Source organism: Myxocyprinus asiaticus, chromosome 10 (genome assembly GCF_019703515.2).
Source record: "Myxocyprinus asiaticus isolate MX2 ecotype Aquarium Trade chromosome 10, UBuf_Myxa_2, whole genome shotgun sequence".
NCBI lineage: Eukaryota > Metazoa > Chordata > Actinopteri > Cypriniformes > Catostomidae > Myxocyprinus > Myxocyprinus asiaticus.
The window spans coordinates 32,576,253-32,596,540 of NC_059353.1; the positions used below are offsets into that span (position 1 = coordinate 32,576,253).

At 39.2% G+C, this 20,288-nt stretch overlaps 1 protein-coding gene across 1 annotated transcript; it reads right to left on the reverse strand.

Annotated features, from left to right (window-relative positions):
- Window positions 1-6,077: 6,077 nt before the first annotated feature.
- On the reverse strand, window positions 6,078-20,190 carry LOC127447362 (60 kDa heat shock protein, mitochondrial). The gene is made up of 11 exons (XM_051709179.1): window positions 20,083-20,190; window positions 18,261-18,436; window positions 13,271-13,606; window positions 13,084-13,179; window positions 12,897-12,990; window positions 12,634-12,802; window positions 10,656-10,755; window positions 10,268-10,513; window positions 9,911-10,085; window positions 7,592-7,770; window positions 6,078-7,266 (listed from the first exon to the last, which is right to left on the reverse strand). Exons 1-11 carry the CDS (start codon window positions 20,186-20,188, stop codon window positions 7,108-7,110), a joined length of 1,836 nt encoding a protein of 611 aa, XP_051565139.1. The 5' UTR covers window positions 20,189-20,190; the 3' UTR covers window positions 6,078-7,107.
- Window positions 20,191-20,288: the final 98 nt, after the last annotated feature.

Consider the following 20,288-nt stretch of genomic DNA (forward strand, 5'->3'; position numbering starts at 1 on the left):
AAAATTGCGGTAAAAAAGATAGAATACCTTTCTGCCCAGCTGAGTGTTTGGCAATATTAGGAGCTCCTGAATTCTACTCATATTATGAAACAAATGGTTGGGGAGATGAATGTAAAAGCCTAGATTTTAGAGTAACTGCAAGAAAAAAAGAAAACCCTTTAGCATATGTAATAGACCCCAGACTTGAATATGAGTGTTTTAATAGATCCATAGGAAAGGTCAGTGTGGGGACATTTAAAGGCAACTGTACAATAACCTGGCATCTGGATGAAAAATGCATAATCAAAAGAAAAGAATCTATGCTCTCTATACAATATATGCAAAAGCTACAATACAGGGAGAAACAATAACAGGACCTCCAAGATGTGCAAATAAAACTTGGCAAGGAGGGTATGCAGGAGATGTAATCCAAACTGTAGTGCCTCCCATGATAAAATTATATGAAGTATAAACTGTAGCCATAGCAGACTATTTTTGGATTTGTGGTGGAAAACAATTGCTGTCCACATTGCCAAAAATTGGAAAAGAATATGCACCAGAGTAAGGCTAGTGCAAGAAATAATGTTAACATGGGACCAAAAAGAATCTGGAATCCAGACTGAATCTAGAAAAACTGTACAGAACAAACATAGAGTGAAGAGAGCATATCAACCAGACCCTAATGTATACATAGATGGTCAACTAAGAGGAATACCACAGGAATTTAAAGCTAGAGATGAAATAAAATCAGGCTTTGTGTCAATATTTGTACAGATAACACCCAATAAGAATGCAGAATGGATCAATTACATTTATTATAATCAACAAAGTTTCATTAATTACACTGATGAAGCACTGAAGGCATTAGGTGACCAGTTAGTTGCAACAAGCAAAATAACATGGCACAATAGACAGGCACTAAATTGGCTATTGGCAGAAAAAGGCAGTGTCTGTGTAATGTTTGGTGCAGACTGTTGCACTTATATCCCAAATAATAAAGCTCCTGATTAATCTTTTACTGCAGCAATGAAAAAGCTGAAAAATCTACAAGAAGAGGTGACTGCGAATGCAGGGAGAGATCAACATATTGGAAAATGGTTTGACAACCTATTTGGATCTGGGGAGAATGTCTTACTAAAGTAGGGATAATAAAAGCTGTGGCTGTTGTTATTTTTGTGCTGTTGTTTTGTTTTGTTGTGCCTCTCCTCAGATCAATAATGGCCAATTCTGTAGCCAAACAGATGGTCAATGTGTCTGTAAAGCCATCTGGAATTGATATTGGGGCCACCATGTGTACCATAGGCCCTGGACTGAATGAGTTGAATGAATTCTAGTAAAACCCTGGAATTACACAAGAATAGTAGGCAAGGGGAGCCTCTTATTTTTTTACTCTTTATTTTAAATTTTCTATTGTTTTTGGATAGCAAGGGAGTCAGCATACTCATTGTATTTTCTTTTATAATAAAATTAGGTAGCACTTTAGATTGGATAGAGTAGGCAGGAAGGTAGAGGGTATTATGTTTATTATTTTGGCATATACCCCTTCCTGAAGTGATAATTTTCTTTTAAATGATGTTTGTTGTTTAATAAAGTCATGTGAATGAAAAGGGGATAATGAAGGTCTGAAGCAGATCATTATCCATGTTACGAGGTAATGTAACCAGGTAATGTAACCAGAATTAAAAAGAAAAGATAAGAAGGTTTACTTTGATTATATGCACTTCTTAAATGTTTTAAAAGTATCATTTATTGTTCAAATCATCTCTAAAGGTACTATTAACCAAGAAAATTGCTGTTGAATGAAATATAGTATGCATTTATAAACTCTGAAAAATACTGGAAGTACCACTGGAGAGCCAGAGGATAAAACATCACAAAATAAAGCAAGGATCGACGAGCACCTCAGTGCTTAGCAGCAAGAGCAAGACTCTACTGGTGGTTTAAAAACCCACTGTCTGCTCCAACACCACCAGATAGCACTCCAGACTACCGGAAATGTCTGTGAGTTCCTCTGGCACCGTGGGACATATTATATGCTGCGTAGTCTACTGATATTATTTAATCATTGTAGAATGTTAATCTACTGAAATAAGTCTTATCACTGATGTACCCCACAAAACGCAAGGCCAACTTTGCATGCACATGCTTTATACAAGAATTTGATTGGTGTTACCCTCCAGAAAGAACTTAGTTAGGGAGATGAGATCTTTTACTCCTTTCTAGCTAAAAGTGGAAGGAGATATTTGGTCTTATTTCTCCTCCGGAGTGCAGTTCCATAAGAGCAGCCATAGTTAAGAGGAATGTGTGACTTACATTGGTCATTTGGAAGGAATGAAGGAGACTGGCTTCTGAGGTTGCACTTTGGGAAAGGGCGACAGGGGTGAGACTCTAGGGGAGTCTCAAAGGAGGGAATATATAGTATATTTTTCTATACCATAATGTATTTTTATAAATCAAACACAGAAAAGTATTTATATGGAATAGTCTGGACTTTATGTGACCCAGGAGAACATGAGGCCGAAAGTGCTTAGGTTGCAAGAGACACACAGTGCACTCAGCTGTAGCAAAAACAGTGGTACAAGGCAGAGCGAGTGTATTCCTAGAGCACTGAGAGACTCAGCTAATAGTTAAAGATTAACACAGTCAATGGTCAAAGTGACTGTATTATGCTCAGATTATTATATTCAATTTACTCAAAATGTATACTTTCATAATAAATGAATTTAAAAGGTTTTTTTTTTTTTTTTAATGGACTAAAAGCCAGGTTTCCATTAAAAAGAAGTCAGAGGCTCTGTGAAATTATGGTGACGGACGGTACCCATTGACTACAAAAAATAATAAGATGGGCGTGTGCATGAGGTAATGCAAGATAACAAACTGTATGAAGGATGAGAGTTTGGACCAAGAGAGTCAGATCTCAGCTGATGTCTCAAGTTTGTTGGTTTGCTCAATAAACTCTAACCTTTGACACCCGGAACTCCTGACTTCAAGAGTTTTCTTACTGAGAAGTTAGAAAATTCTTCAATACTCCACGACAATATGCAAAGACCCAAGAACGGTGTATAGAAAATTGGCCCAAGTTGTAATCATTCGGCTCACTGTGGACTGATGGATGTTGAATCTGTGGGCCAGATCCCTCTGTGTTAGACCAATTGAGAGGTGGACCATGAAGAGGAAGAACTCATCAATGGGCCGCAGGGACTGACCCTGTAAAAATAACAAAGTTTAAAATCATTTGCATATAAGGTGCAGGCTTTCAGTGAAAAAAGTAATATTAACTTTTATTGTTTTTCCAGTTTCCAGATAATGCAATGTCATTATTTACCAATACACTGCCTGTTACTGAACTCAACCTCATTGTAGCTGCCCTTGCTCTAGTCACGCGAACCATGTTGTGGGATGCAGGTTCAATGAGTTTCCAGAAGGCCATTAAGAGGTAATAAGTCACAAACCTAAATTAGATGTGGGACATGTTTTAGGCATATACACCACCAACTGTAAATAACAGCTTTCGGCTTCTGTCATTTTCTGTAATATCAGCAAACACTTCAGACCAACAATTGAGATATTACTGGAATTATCAATATGTTAATAATAAGGAAAAATATACATATATGCCCAATACTCATACTAAGCATGTCACCATTTTAGTGTGCTTTGTGCCAAAATGTCTGATATAGTAAGAAATGTACAAATCAGAGTTAATGAGTCCCAGATTACCCAATATATCAGATTACTCTAAATGAGCCTAAATAGAAGAGAGAAAAAAACATCTCATCTTAAATTAGCTTTATATTTTATTTGTTGCATCATGGAATGTGTTTGATAATACAGTAACTTGTAAGGATTTTAAATCATGCCTAGTGTAGTCATCGTCGGATGCAGCAAATCGCCCCAAGAAAAAGCTGTGACAGACGGACAACTCTTCCACCTGTCTCCCCAGTCGCTCCACCTCTTTATGGAGATCTTCTGTCTGATGATCCAATGCACAATCAACAGCCATGGGTTCTGGAACTGAACAATAATCATGTTCCAGATGCTGGATGTCCATGGGCACAGGATCTTCATCCTCTAGAGTGGAAACCTGTCTCCGCTGCCAGACCCCGGTGCACCATGGTGCTGAAACAGAGTAGTTGTTCCACTGGAATAAGATGGGTACAGCCCCCTTCATCAGCAAGCGACGCCCTTCAGGAGTCTATGGTTCAATCACATCATCACTCTTGAAGTGATGACTGCAGACTCTTGTGTGAGAAGTGACGTTTAAACCCTCCCATCGAATGTTGTGTATCCACTTTTTGCGTGCTTCTTTGTCCACAGGGAAAGTGTGAAAACTCAACATAGAGTTGAACTTTGAGGAAGCCTCAAACATCGGGACACAACAATGTTCGGCCGAACAACTGTTTTCCCGTCGTTGATATTTAAACTTTCTGAAAGTCATTACTATAATGAGATATTATATATGTTTATATTTATAACAATACTTAACAATATAATACTTAATTAATAGTTGTTTGCAATTTGCTATAGGCAAACGCTATACCAGAAGTAGCTGGCTGAGATTTTAGTGGAAATATGTAGACTACGGGCTGTGCATAGAGTCCATTATCATCTAAGAAATAGATATGATTATTTTGCTTTTTTTATTTTTTATGATGGCAGTCCAATCAAATAATGAGTTAAAAGAATTGTTAAAAACCTTAGAGATTATGGTTCAAATGCCACACAATAGAAGGTTGTGAGCATCCAAAGTCTTTCTAGCATGTCACTGTCGGCCATCTTTGGAACGCTCACGGGAGGCTATTTGTAGTCAAGCTAATGCAGCTCCTATCTACTTGAATGGGGAAAGACCGAAATCTCCAAAACGTTTGGTCAAGATTACGATCAAAACATATTTCAAATCAGCAGTAAGAATATGACAACACTGGTATCATAAATTGTGCTTCTTTTCCTCAGCTTACACTAAAAAATGCAATTTCCCCAGCTCGAATATCTGCGCTTTCTCGAGTTGATTGACAGCCGAGGTCTACATCTAAAAGGTGATTGGCACTTTTACCTGTAAGGCGGGACTTCCTTTCTACATGGCTACAGTTGGGTGTTCTAATTTCTCCCATTCATTTTAATAGAAGCGGCCCATCTCTGCTAAATAGTCTCTGGTGCATCGCAATCTCATGCAGTGTGCTGGTGTATTCTGCACATTTTGGCAAATGAAGGTCATCAGTGTGTTGCGTATACATGGTACTCGTAGTATGGTAGTACGCTATTCTGAACATAAGCCTTTGCATATGCAGCTGTGGAAAGTTACACTGCAAAGAAACATTAACCCTTAAATGCAAGGGAATTTCACCAAACAATTCATATTTAGGTCTTTAGAGACCCTGCACTTATATCTATCACAAATGGATCTACAAAATGCCCAGATAGTGTCAAATTGTCAAAATATTTTCAAGACAATTAGAAAATAGTTGAATAAAATATATTTTGATATTTTATTTTTCACACCATAGAGAAAATGCAATAAATCAGGACAAAACAAGAACAGGATTCATTGCAGGTAGAACATCGATAAGCCAACTAATAAGAGCCGAAGGTAATGACACACGGATTGTGATAAAGGTTTATTTGTTGAGGTCCACTCCCTGATGTTCTTGGTCTTCATCAACACCCATTTGCACCACCTAGTATTGAAGCACAGTAGAAGAGTGAGAATTGTGCATCACCACTCTCCTGCTTTTCCTGCAATGCCAAGATGTACACCAAATTTTAACCACTGAAAATTTGCGGAAAGAGGCGAATTTGCAAAGCAAAATATAATGGTGAATAATATTACCTGATGAATAATAGATGACAAAAAATTTTTTATATTTATTGAATTTTAAATGAAATTTGTGCAAAATGTTTTGAATTTAAATATTTTCAGCTTAAATATACAACCATATGAAATTGTGTCCACCCAAAAAATGCAACCACTGTTAATACAATGTTTAATTTTCAATTTGTGCAATTCAGTGTGCTTTTAAACTAAAAAAAACATTGTTAATTTACTTCCATATGGTAGGGTCAGACTTGCTGAGAAGCCATTGAAGGGCCAAACACACATCTCCTTGTTAACATTTCATTTTATTAAATTAAAAAATACAGTAATAACTATATTGTACAAAACATTATTGAATGATCGTTGATGCACATTAATGTAGAATGTAACTTAAAATATCCTCAGGTCTCTTGCCGAACAATTTTTTTTTTTTTTTTTTTTTAAACGCCTCTATCACTACTCGGAATTAGATGTTTACAATGAGCTCACACTGATATTGTATGAAATTTATTGTTGGGCATGCTCTTGTATGGTTGTTTCAAAACTGCTGTTCAAAGTTCACCCATCCTTCCACTTAGTTTTCCCATCAACCTCTAGTCTTGACCAAAATATGCTCAACCCCCAATGATTAAACGACACCAGGAACACCTGAAAATTACACAAGCTGATGTCGAAGCATTCTATTCAATGATCTGTTCTTAATTGAAAAACAACTAAAAGGGCCAATTGAAAAGCAAAACAATGGGTATACACTTAAAGATGTGTAATTCTCAAATGAGGTTTATTTTTATACAAAATAATGAACATGGTGTACAAAAAAAAAAAAAAAAAAAAAAAAACTGATCAAATAAATTCTTAGATACAACTGGTTAAACGTTCCTGCTACTTTCTAGCTCACAAAGGCAGATTTTTACCTGGACGTCTGGGTTTGAAAGCCCCTACAGATGGTTGGTATATGGTCAGAGGCATTCAAACAATGCATGGCAATATGCAAGGACATATTAAATGCACGTTCCAGCGTTTTTGATGGTTGGATGGAAACATTAAGCACAATGTTAAAGAACAAAGCAGACAGACACCCTCTGGTCACATTATCAGAACTGGTCTTTAAAGCAGCAGAGTCATGTCTTCAATCACGAACTTAGAGATGAGATCGGACATAGTGGTGGAAGGAAGGGAGACTTTAAAGTCCATTTCTTTGCTCCATGTCAAGATCACCAGCACTCAGATTCAGCAGGGTTTTTTCCAAGTCAAAAGGAAGGGGCAAATCATGTCCCCTGCTCACACCCCTTCCACTAAAGTCACTTCAGCACAGTTTAGAATCCCATGCCACCCATGCCTCCCATTCCACCCATGCCACCCATTCCTCCACCTGGCATTTCCTTCTCCTCCTTGGGTATCTCTGTGACAACAGCCTCAGCAGTAGCCAGCAGAGACGCAACACCTGCAGCATCTAGTAACGCCGTCCTCACAACCTGTAGGGGGAGACCATGGCGATAAATTAAGCTCAAACTAATAATCAAATATGGGAATGGTAAGGAATGTAATGGTTCTGGTACAGATTCCTTAATTCATTTTCTTAAACAATTCCACTAATAATTCTTATTGGAAATAAGAACTATTAAAAAAAAAAAATTGAAGTCATGAAAATTATTTGGTTTTGGAATTTTGTTCTTTAAAAGGAATCTTAAATTCCGAACCAGTTTTCATTTCCCATCCCTACTAATAATGCTATATTAATTTTCTTTATATATATATATATATATATATATATATAAAATTCACTGTGAAAAGACCAACCTTTGTGGGGTCAATAATTCCTCTCTCGACCATGTTGACATATTCACCAAGCAGAGCATCATATCCAATCTCTGGAGCACTCTGCAAGATCTTCTCCACCACCAGAGAGCCCTCAACTCCTGCATTCTTGGCAATGGTCATAGCAGGAATACGTAGGGATTTGCAAATAATGTCGATACCTTAAAGAGCAAGTAAAAAAAAAAAAAAAAAAAAAAAAAAAAAAAGGATTAGGCCTTGTTCAGACTGCCACTAAAAATCAGATTTTTTGCATATCCAGATTGTATCCAGATGAGTTTTTGATAGTCTGGACAGCAAAAAACCACATGAAATCGGATTTTTCCGAATCTGATTCAAACCACATCGGGAGGTGGTTTCAAATGCGATTGAAATATGATTTTTGCAGATGTGTCTCAGTCCGGACGCTCTGGCAGCTCAAATCGGATTTCAAATGGTCTTTTGCGTCACTCTTAACGCAACACACAACGATGATGTCAAAAATCGGTGACTGCAGCACCGAACATCACAACATTTACCAGTCTCCTCCGTCGCTGAATTATTCTTGTGCGACAGAGGAGTTCGGCACCGCGACTGGACAGGGTGCTTATTTGGAGAGCGAGATGATGCACCTCCATTTTTCCCGCATCTGTTTTGAAAGCATCGTCATGTGGGTACGCCTACGTCGTTACCAAAGCAACCCATGAGGATAGGTTGGTTATGTCTGAACGCACAAATCTGATTTGATCACTTGCAATTAATAGTGCGGAGAGTCTGCCTGAAAAAAATCAGATTTGCCTGCAGTCAGAACATAGCCTTTGAGAAGATGAGTAGACTCTTACAGGAAAGAACATTTCCTTAAGTTCTTACTAAGACCATTTGAAAACCAGCAGGATATCAACACTCAAGCACCAAGGGCTGAATGATTAGGATGGAAAAAAAATCTAATTGTGGTTTTGAAAAATATTGCGATTTGAACTGATAACAAAAAAACAAAACAAAAAACTTGGGAGAAGGTAGACCCTTTGAGTTTCTGTTGTAGTTGAGTTGACAATGGCTTTTCAGTGCATTAAGATGCTCTCATCTCCCCTTCTGTCCACAAAAATGAGTTTTCATGAGGTTATTTTAGATTTGTATAGTAACTTGAAGCAGCCAAAGATATTTGGAATTATGCAAATGTACAATTAAAGTGGAACACTAAATTTAACGTGCTCAGCACACCGAACCACACTCAGAGCATATCTTTAACTCTGGGCACAAGATAGAATGTGTTAATCAAGCTCAAAACCGCTCTGAAACACTGTATTATGAGTGTATGCAGTACTCAGTTTGTGCAATTCACTGACCCCATTGACATGTACTCCAAGAGTCATGCAACCCAAAAATGGTTATTTACAAATTGCACATCATTGAAAACAATAATAGCACTCAGAATGTAACCCTAAAAGCCGCGCATGTAAGCACAGCACACCGAGCAGCGTGTTCAAACTATATATTTATTTCATTAAAATCGCAGCCCTTTGACAGTGCTCTTAAATTTGATAAGCAAATAAACTGTTGTCAAATCCAGCTTTCCATTTAAGACTTTTGGCCAAGTCAAGCCTTTTTTTTTTAATGATTTTGAGAAGGTCATTCATGCCTTCATTTCATCCAGGCTTGATTACAGCAACTCGCTATATATAGGAGTCAATCAATCATCCATGTCTCGATAACAAGTGGTACAAAATGCAGCAGCAAGACTTTTGACAGGCACATGCAAGCGAGACCATATTATGCCTATATTAGCCTCTCTTCATTGGCTCCTGGTGCATTACAGAATTGATTTTAAGCTTTTGATGTTTGTTTTTAAATCGCCGCATGGTCTGGTGCCCACTTATCTCGCAGACCTGTTAGAACAACATACCCCCACCAGGTCTCTTAGGTCCTCTGATCAGCTGCTCTTAACCGTACCCAAGTCTAGACTGAAGCTTAGGGGTGACCGTGCTTTTTCTGTGGCTGCACCTAAGCTTTGGAATGGTTTACCCCTGCATGTTAGAGCAGCTTCAACATTGTCTATTTTTAAAATTAGGCTAAAAACCTCTCTTTTCTCAATGGCTTTTAATCAATTAAATAATTCATTAATGGAGGACTGTTGTTGCTGATTGTTTTATTTTATTTTAATTATGTTTAATGTTTATTACTATTGTACAGCACATTGATCAACAATTGTTGTGTTTAATTGTGCTATATAAAATGACTTTGATTTGCAGTTTAATAATCACACTAGGTCGCAACATATTGCGATTTTGATTTTTTGATTAATTGTTCAGTCCTACAAGCACCAACCTATTTTCTGATCAGCATTGGCAGGCTTGACATCATCCAGGGCTGGGATGCAGCGCAGGAGGGCACAGCCTCCACCAGGAACAATCCCCTCCTCCACAGCAGCACGAGTGGCATTCAGAGCATCAGTGACACGATCTTTCTTCTCATTCACTTCAACATCACTTGTTCCTCCAACCTAACAATTTTGACATGATGCTTTACCAAGAGAATTATTTGACATTGCTTTCTATCAATCTAACCTGCTATTTCAAGATGCAATTGAATACCACCTAATGTTAAGACTCACATCCAATTTTGAATAGAACACTGCATTATAGCCTCATCTGTCCACCACTGTCCAGCACAGTGTTTTCATACCTTAATCACAGCCACTCCATCAGAGAGTTTGGCCAGACGCTCATTGAGTTTCTCCTTCTCGTAGTCACTGTTTGTGCTCTCCAGCTGTTCGGCGATCTCAGTCACACGTTTCTCAATGGCTGATGCGTCACCACGGCCTTTGAGGAGCATCGTGTCATCCTTTGTCACGATGACCTCGCCAACCTTGCCAAAGTCATGTGCCTGGATATCCTCAAGGGCCAGACCCATAGCCTCATCACCAAACACCTGAAAACACACAGCTGTGTTAAAAGATCTTCTGATCTCAATAGGCCAAGGAATAAAAAATTCAATATATGATTGTATCAACACAAGCCTAGATGTTAATAATTACTATAATTAACACAGATAAAGAGAGCTTAGCACACACCGTGCCTCCAGTGGAAATTGCCATATCCTGAAGCTGGTTCTTGCGGTTGTCCCCAAATCCCGGAGCCTTGACTGCAACGACCTGCAGTCCAACCTTTAACCTGTGAACGAGTTTTAGCATTGACCTTTAAAAGGTGCACTCAGTAATTTTTTTTCCCCTCAAAAAAAAAAAAAAAACAAAAAAAAACAAGTTTAACTCAAACATGAATTTTAATTTTGCAATAAATGTAAGAAATCATGACCACTCACATTAAAATGAAGACTAGTGTCTTATCAGTAACTTTATAAAAGCCGTTTTATTCTACTTTGAGAGGGTCCGCACATGGGGGCTGCCATGTTAGAATCACATGACCAGCCGAATACTACTCGCATAATCTCAGTAACTGTCCTGTTGTTTGACATTTTCACTCACTGAATAAAGTAATCATGGCTGACTAAATACTAAATTTTTACAATGGCATCCGAAATTGAAAACTATTGATTTTAAATAATGCTGCATCCAAACCGCTAGGTGTCAGTCAAAGTTGATACAAAGAAAAGTTACTGAGTGCACCTTTAACCCAGAACCTTTAAATTACAGGGAAATCTGAGAAGCCAGTAGACCGTATTTACAACAGTGAAAATTGTGGCAACTTGGTATTAGCCACGACTGTCAAATCAAGAAATTAAAATGACAAAGATTCTGAAAGCTTCTTACACCATTCAATTATTACAGTTTTACAAAAGTAACAACAACTGCATAATTATGATTTTTTGATAGAAACTAAAGATATCATGGTAAATTGAAAGGGTCATGAAATATATATTTGAGATGCTAACAGATATGTACAGGTTGCACATAATTGAAAACAATTACAGCACTCATTATGTTTATTATTAAGGGTGAAGTGGTTATTTTTTTTGCCCATTTTGTTCTTCCGGTTTAAAAATGAAACTTAAAGCAATATCATCAAATAGGAGTTATGTGCATAAACTCCGAGTTGTGATTGGTAGTAGAGTACAATAAAGCTGCCGTCACATTAGCAGACACCAAACCACTCTATTTTGGCCAAGGGTGTAAAACTTGCTGTGTTTTTTGAAGATCTCGCTCTCTTCAGTCGGAGGCATGTCACACTTGCCGATACAAAACGGTGGAAGGGTGACAGACATAAGAACTCCCCCTGACTCTCACTCTCTGATTCCCTGTCATGTTGCATATTTGGGTGAAGTCAAATATCCATTTAACACAATTCGATTTAGAGCATATCTCCACATTATTCATGAGAAGGAATGCCTTCAATCACTTTGCTGCCTCATACAAGAGCTCACATTACAGCGGAGAATTCAAAATCAGACAGCATTCTCTGGCCCATTTTAGGGCTGGGCAATATGGCTTCAGAAATTATATCTTGATATTGTTCAGCAAATTGACGTTATAATTTATATCTCGATAATTAAGTTTTTGCTCTGAAATAAGTGTTTTTATTTTCAATCACAAGAAACATCATTTCATCTAAACAGCCATTGTAGCAAAGTAGAATTAATATTTCAAAAGGTATTAAATAAAAATGAAGGCATGTTTCCCACAATTTTACTAAATTAACACAAGGGAGAGTAAAATTTTATAATTTGAACTGATTTGCATGTTTATACATATTTAACCTACAATCATACATGGAAGCTTAATCTTATTTACCTTCAAATATTTTTACTAAACATGAACAAAAACTGCAAAAACTACTTCACTTATTTTTTGGAAACCAGGTGAATATTGCAACGTACTAAATTATTACAGTGGAACCCAGTCAAGTTTATTATTATAATATAATACTGTGGAACCAAGTCAAGTTTATTATAAATATAACACTGAATTATTATTATTTTCAGGATAAGATTTTTTTTTAAATAAATTAATATTTCTATTCCATTTACTTCACCCTAAACTGGGGTTTTTATTTTGATACTGCGGTTTGACTAGCGATTACTATTGTATGACAAACCTGTTGAGGACCAAAGTGCTAAGTGCCTCTCCGTCCACATCTTCAGCCACAATGACCAGAGGCTTGCGATGTTGGTTGGCAATTTCCAGTGCTGGAACGATGCTCTGTACACTGGAGATCTTCTTCTCACTCAGAAGTAGATAAGCATCCTGGAACTCACACTTCTGGCCTACAAACAGAGGGGGAACACTAGATGTTATGCCAGCATACAGATTGGTACGACCTTCTATTAGATAAGTGACCTTCTATTACGAAATACTTACCTTTAGCAGTGTTGATGAAATAAGGAGAAATGTAGCCACGGTCAAACTTCATTCCCTCAATAATCTCAAGCTCATCATGTAGGGTTTTACCATCCTTTTAAGAGGAATAACAGTCTTGAGTATGAGATATGCAAGAACATTATCAGGACCAAACCATCATCCCATGAACTTTACTATAGAAGCCTACCTTTACTGTAATAACACCTTTGCGTCCAACTTTCTTCATGGCATTGGAGATGATGGTACCAACCTCAATGTCTCCATTGGCAGATATGGTGGCCACCTATACCAAAGGAGGATTAAAGGGAACTTGCAAGGTCAAGATAAGACTTCAGACAACATTTAAATCATTGCATGAAAGGATCATCCTTAACCTGAGCAATTTCCTCTGGTGTTGTGACCGGCTTAGACAATTTCTTGAGTTCATTGATGACCGCTTCTACCGCCATCATGACTCCTTTACGGATCTCCACAGGGTTGGCGCCTTTGGTAATGGTTTCAAATCCCTCCTTGGCAATAGCACGGGCCAGCACTGTGGCAGTTGTGGTACCATCTCCAGCCTCCTCATTAGTGTTGTTGGCAACATCCTGCACTAGCTTGGCTCCAATGTTCTTGTATTTATCCTTCAGGTCGATACTTTTGGCCACTGTGACACCATCTTTGGTGACTTTGGGGCTTCCCCAACTCTGCTCGATGATAACGGTGCGACCCTAAGGGAAAAAGGCAAGTACAGACTCTATCGACAGTATTCCTTTATTATAATAATTACCCAGTAACATACAAAAAGTGCATTCAGAAACTTAAGATCCCTTCATTTCACATTTTGTTGTTGCAGCCTTATGCTAACATCAATCTACACTCCATACCCCATAATGACTAAGCAAAAATAAGTTTAATGCAAATTTATTAAGACAAAAACTGAAATAAGTATTCAGACCCTTTGCTATGACACTTGAAATTTAGCTCAGGTGCATCCCATTTCTCTGGATCATCTTTTGAGATTTTTCTACACTTTGATTGGAGTCCACCTATGTCAAATTCAATTGACTGGACATGATTTGGAAAAGGCACGTACCTGTCTGTATAAGGTCTCACAGCTGAAAATGCATATCAGAACAGCAAAATAATAATAATAAAAAAAAGAAATTTAAATCCATGGAGGTCAAAAGGAACTGCCTGCAGAGCTCAGAGACAGGATTGTGTCGAGGCACAGATCTGGGGAAGGCTACAAAATTTTGGCTGCATTGAAGGTTCCCAAGAGCACAGTGGCCTCCATAATTCTTAAATGGAAGTTTGGAACAACCAGTACTCTTCCTAGAGATGTCCACCCGGCTAAACTGAGCAAACAGGGGAGAAGGGCCTTGGTAAGAGAGGTGACCAAGAACCCAATAGTCACTCTGGCTGAGCTCCAGAGATCATGTGTGGAGATGGGAAAAACTTGCAGGAGGGCAACCATCACTGCAACACTCCACCGATCTGGACTTTATGGCAGAGTGGCCAGAGGGAAGCCTCTCAGTGCAAGACACAAAAAAAAAAAAAAGCACCTAAATGACTCTGACTGCAAGAAACAGGATTCTCTGGTCTGATGAAAAAGATTGAACTGTTTGGCCTTAATTCCAAGCGTCATGTCTGGAGGAAACCAGGCACCACTCATCATCTGCGCAATACCATCCCAACGGTGGTAGCATCATGCTGTTTTTTTTTTTTTTTTTTTTTTCTCAGCGGCAGGGACTGATCTGGGTTGAAGGAAAGCTGAACACAGCAAAATACAGAAATATCCTAAATGAAAACCTGGTCCAAAGCACTCAGGACCTCAGACTGGGCCAAAGGTTTACCTTCCAATAGTACTATGACTCTTAGCACACAGCCAAGACAATGCAAGAGTGGCTTAGGGACAACTCTGTGAATGTCCTTCAGTGGCCCAGCCAGAGCCCGGACTTTAACCCAATCTCTGGAGAGACCGGAAAATGGCTGTCCACTGACGGTCCCCATCCAACTTGACAGCTTGAGAGGATATGCAGAGAAGAATGGCAGAAAACCCCAAAATCCAGTTGTGCAAAGCTTGTCGTATCATATCCAAAAAGACTTGAGGCTGTAATTGCTTCCAAAGGTGCTTCAACTAAGTACTGAGTTAAGGGTCTGAATACTTGTGTCATGCAATCTCCTCAAATGCCGCTAAACTGCCCATCTCCGTGTACCACTCCTGAGAAAAGGGCGCTCCAGCCGACTTCCATACCCTAAGGATGACCCGTCTACAGATCATAACACTGGCTAGAACCCAATTTTTTTGTACAATGTCAATATCAATGACCGCTCCATTGCCTAAAATACAGAGTCTGAGGCAAAATGAAATTTGAGTGCCCAATACTTCACACATAAAACTCTAAACCCTCAACTAAAATTCTTGGATCTTAACACACCACCAAAATACATGGGTTGTGCCCCCATCTTCTGATCGCCAGCAGAATCGATGTAGAATCTTAAATTGCATAAGGCACACCCTTGCATCTCTAGATGTAGACTTGATGTTTTTTAGAATCCTAGACCACACTCCCTCCTCCAATACCAAGTTTAAATCTTTCTCCTGTAATCTCTTGTGAAGTTGAAGCTCTGTCCCCCAGACTCTGAATTAGCAGGGAGTAATACACTGATGCCTCATGACCTTTCCCAAAAGCAGTAATCACCACTCCCAGAGTATCTGCCGTTTTAGTGGGGTGTATTCTACTCCCAAAATAATACAGAGCAGGTGGCGCAGCTGTAAATACCTAAAGAACTGAGACCTGGGGATCCCAAAATGTTGAACCATATTTTCAAAGGATCAACACTCCACTCTCATACAAGGCACCGAGTCTACTAACCTCCCTCACAATCCACTCTGTCCAGCAGAAAGGGGACTTAACGTTAATACATAACGTTGGGTTCAGCCATATGCTTGAAAAAGGCGTATGCGCCATACCTCCCGCCATCCTAAAAATCATCCTCCTCTCTTATCACGGCTGCTAATGGTTCCAGGGCAAGACAGAACGATAATGGGGAAAAAGGGCAATCCTGCCCATCCAGAGTAAAATAATCTGAAATTGATCCATTCATTTGTAGCGCCATTACCGGGTTAACTTAATCCAACCAATAAAAGTATTCCCGAACCTGTACATTTCCAAAATCTTAAAATAATCCCATTCCACCATATCAAACGCCTTTTCGGCGTCAAGTAAGATGGCAGCTACTGGAGTTTGATCATTCACCACTGACTACATGATATTGATGAAACGCCTAGTGTTATCAGAAGAGCTACGGCCCCGAATACACCCCATCTGATCTATATGTAAACTCAGCAAAAAAGAAACATCCTCAATTTCAACTGCTATAATTTTCAGCAAACTTAACATGTGTAAATATTTGTATGAACAAAAAGATTCAACAACTAAGACATGAACTGAACAAGTTTCACAGACATGTGACTAACAGAAATGGAATAATGTGTCCCTGAACAAAAGGGGGGGTCAAAATCAAAAGTAACAGTCAGTATCTGGTGTGGCCACCAGCTGCATTAAGTACTGCAGTGCATCTCCTCCTCGTGGACTGCACCAGATTTGCCAGTTCTTGCTGTGAGATGTTACCCCACTCTTCCACCAAGGCACTTGCAAGTTCCCGGACATTTCTGGGGGGAATGGCCCTAGCCCTCACCCTCCGATCCAACAGGTCCCAGATGTGCTCAACAGGATTGAGATCCGGGCTCTTCGCTGGCCATGGCAGAACACTGACATTCCTGTCTTGCAGGAAATCACACACAGAACGAGCAGTATGGCTGGTGGCATTGTCATGCTAGAGGGTCATGTCAGGATGAGTCTGCAGGGAGGGTGCCACATGAGGGAGGAGGATGTCTTCCCTGTAACGCACAGCATTGAGATTGCCTGCAATGACAACAAGCTCAGTCCAATGATGCTGACACACTGCCCCCAGACCATGACGGACCCTCCACCTCCAAATCGATCCCGCTCCAGAGTACAGGCCTTGGTGTAATGTTCATTCCTTTGAAGATAAACACGAGTCCGACCATCACCCCTGGTCAGACAAAACCGTGACTCGTCAGTGAAGAGCACTTTTTCCCAGTCCTGTCTGGTCCAGCGAAGGTGGGTTTTTGCCCATAGGCGACGTTGTTGCCGGTGATGTCTGGTAAGGACCTGCCTTACAACAGGCCTACAAGCCCTCAGGCCAGCCTCTCTCAGCCTATTGCGGACAGCCTGAGCACTGATGGAGGGATTGTGCATTCCTGGTGTAACTCGGGCAGTTGTTGTTGCCATCCTGTACCTGTCCAGCAGGTGTGATATTCGGATGTACCGATCCTGTGCAGGTGTTGTTATATGTGGTCTGCCACTGCAAGGAGGATCAGCTGTCCTTCCTGTCTCCCCGTAGTGCTGTCTTAAGTGTCTCACAGTACAGACATTGCAATTTATTGCCCTGGCCACATCTGCAGTCCTCATGCCTCCATGCAGCATGTCCAAGGCATGTTCATGCAGAGGAGCAGAGACCCTGGGCATCTTTCTTTTGGTGTTTTTCAGAGTCAGTAGAAAGGTCTCTTTAGTTTCCCAAGTTTTTATAACTGTGACCTTAATTGCCTACCGTCTGTAAGCTGTTAGTGTCTTAACGACCATTACACAGGTGCATGTTCATTAATTGTTTATGGTTCATTGAACAAGCATGGAAAACATTGTTTAAACCCTTAACAATAAACAGCTGTAAAGTTATTTGGATTTTTACAAAATTCTTTAAAATACAGTGTCCTGAATAAGGGATGTTTCTTTTTTGCTGAGTTTATAAGAGATGTCATAACTTCACTTAATCGGTTAGCCAAAATTTGACAATATTTTAACGTCTAGCTGGATCAGGGAAATTGGATGGTAACTCTTACACTTGCTTGGATCTTTGTCCTTTTTAAGAATCAGACTGATCCGGGCTTGTGTCATGGATGGCGGAAGCTTTCCATTCTTTAATGATTCCGTATACAAAAGTGGAGCCAATTCTGTAGCATAAGATCTAATCTTAGCGGCAAAGCCATCTGGCCCCGGAGCCTTGCCTATAGGCATACCTTACCTCCTCCAAGGTTATTTAAGTTTTTTCTTTTTAATAAATTTGTAGTTATCAGAAATCTGGTTTTTGCTTTGTTATTATGGGGTATGGAGTATAGATTGATGTGGAAAAAAATAATTTAAAGCATTTTAACATAAGGCTGCAACATAAAATGTGAAAAAAATTTAAGGGGTCTGAATACTTTCTGAATGCACTGAATGTTGCACTCCTGACTACACTACAACATGATACTGTTTTAACACTCATTACAGTCTATACTCATTGAAGTCAGCATACCTTTGGTCCCATGGTAACAGCCACAGCATCAGCCAATAGGTCAACTCCCTGGAGCATGAGGGCCCGGGCATCCGCTCCAAACTTGACATCCTTGGCATATGCCCGGGTCAGGTGTGGGGCAAGCGCCCTACACACTGGCCTCATCTGTCTCATCACACTGGGTAAACGCAGCATTTCTAAAGAGTACAAGTAGACCATTTATAATTCACAAAAAATGTGTTACTCGTGAATACTAATATCAGTACCTTTTTGTCTTTTTTCCCCTCATTCAAATCTTAAAAATCTCATGAAAACAAAACTTGAGTTTTGTGGCTTTGAGTTTATGTCTGATAGCTTTGAGTACATCTATATGCATCAGGAAAGATGACAAAATTAACATTTAGCAGATATATGCATTTAAAATTTCCAGTATCCTTCCTGTTAAAACAAACCAAAAAAAACGATGACTCATCTCGTATACAAATTTGCGGCCAAATAAATTAATTGTAAAAATACTGACTTCTCAAACACGCTGCCCTCCCCCGCCATCATGCGGGCAAACAGGTAATCCCGCCCCAAACACACGCCATTGGTTGATATTGAAAGAGTCGCCTCCATGATTTCTTACTGGTTAACACGCATGGGCCGCACTCAGATTATTTTATTTGGCTGTTTACAGAGCCTAGGGCTGTCACGAAGACGTAGTAAGTGATATCTGTCAGGTAGTAGGGGAATTTAAGCATTATATCTCTAAAAAAATTCGCTTGCAGCAGCTTTAAATATAAATTATTTTCTCCCACCAAGACATTAAAAAGTCTTGTCAACGTTACATGAGAACAATTCTGGATGCCAAAAATGAACCTTTGCCCCTATTGGTCCTTGATTGTATTACATGCAGACATTCATTTTTCTGTCCTCCTCATACTTGCCGGCCAAAATACAAAAGCCTTCCGTTTGAATTTTGCAATAAAGCTCTGGATAACATAAGGAATTAATATAGGCTAATCATAATATCTAGGTTCGTGTGTGCATATACTAAAGAGTTTAAAATGCAAGTGCTTGAATAAGCCAGATCGACCATCATAGAAACTAATCAATTGCAGAAGAGTAATAACTACACTAAACTGTAATGTGTTAATCTTAATGCGAGCGTTTCATTCATCAGTGTGCTACCCCACGTGTGCTCAGCTTAGGGCGTCACAAGGTCAAAAGCTCTCCGCGTCACAACAGGAACGGAAACGATCCCTCTCATCACCGTGAGTTCCCGTTACAAAGTTCCCAGGGTATTTCTTAAAACCAGTCCTCGAGTCCCTAACATATATTAAATATAGTCTTCTTAGGCCTTAATATCACATAACCTGCCATGGTTTGCATGCCTGAATGAGCTGTACTCACCATTAGATTTGAAAATTTAGCCTTCTTGCTTTAACTTCATATATAAAGGCTGGAGTCAGAGCAGACATTATAATTAACAAGCAGTGCATATGCTATGCGAAATACATTTGTTGTCCCCGTTCAAGTTATTCTTTAACTGATGAGCAGCCATTGCATCCGTCATAAAATACAGCGTACTAAAACGTGACAGGATCAAATGACAACTAATAAGACACTTAAACATGCATGATGTTATTAAAGACTGCGAAGCACCAACTGACATTACATTACATTACATGATATTATATATATATATATATATATATATATATATATATATATATATATATATATGCCAGATATCTATTTAGCTTCAATAATTTGACTCATCATGACATCATCAAGCCAGTGAAACATATTATACAGAAATCTGCTTTTATGGCTGATAATAATGCTGTATGTAACTTACTGAACAGTGAATTAGAGATGAATGAACAGAAGCGGTTGCCCGTCTGTGCAGCAGACTGAGAATGATATAAGTGAGCCGCTTCACTCAACGCACATGTGTTCTTCATCCGGGTAACCATTCCCTCCGCCCCGACATCTGGATAACTGCCTTCTCTCAATTAACAGTTGTGCATTGTTTGATACTGAAGTGCATCTCTCATGTATTCA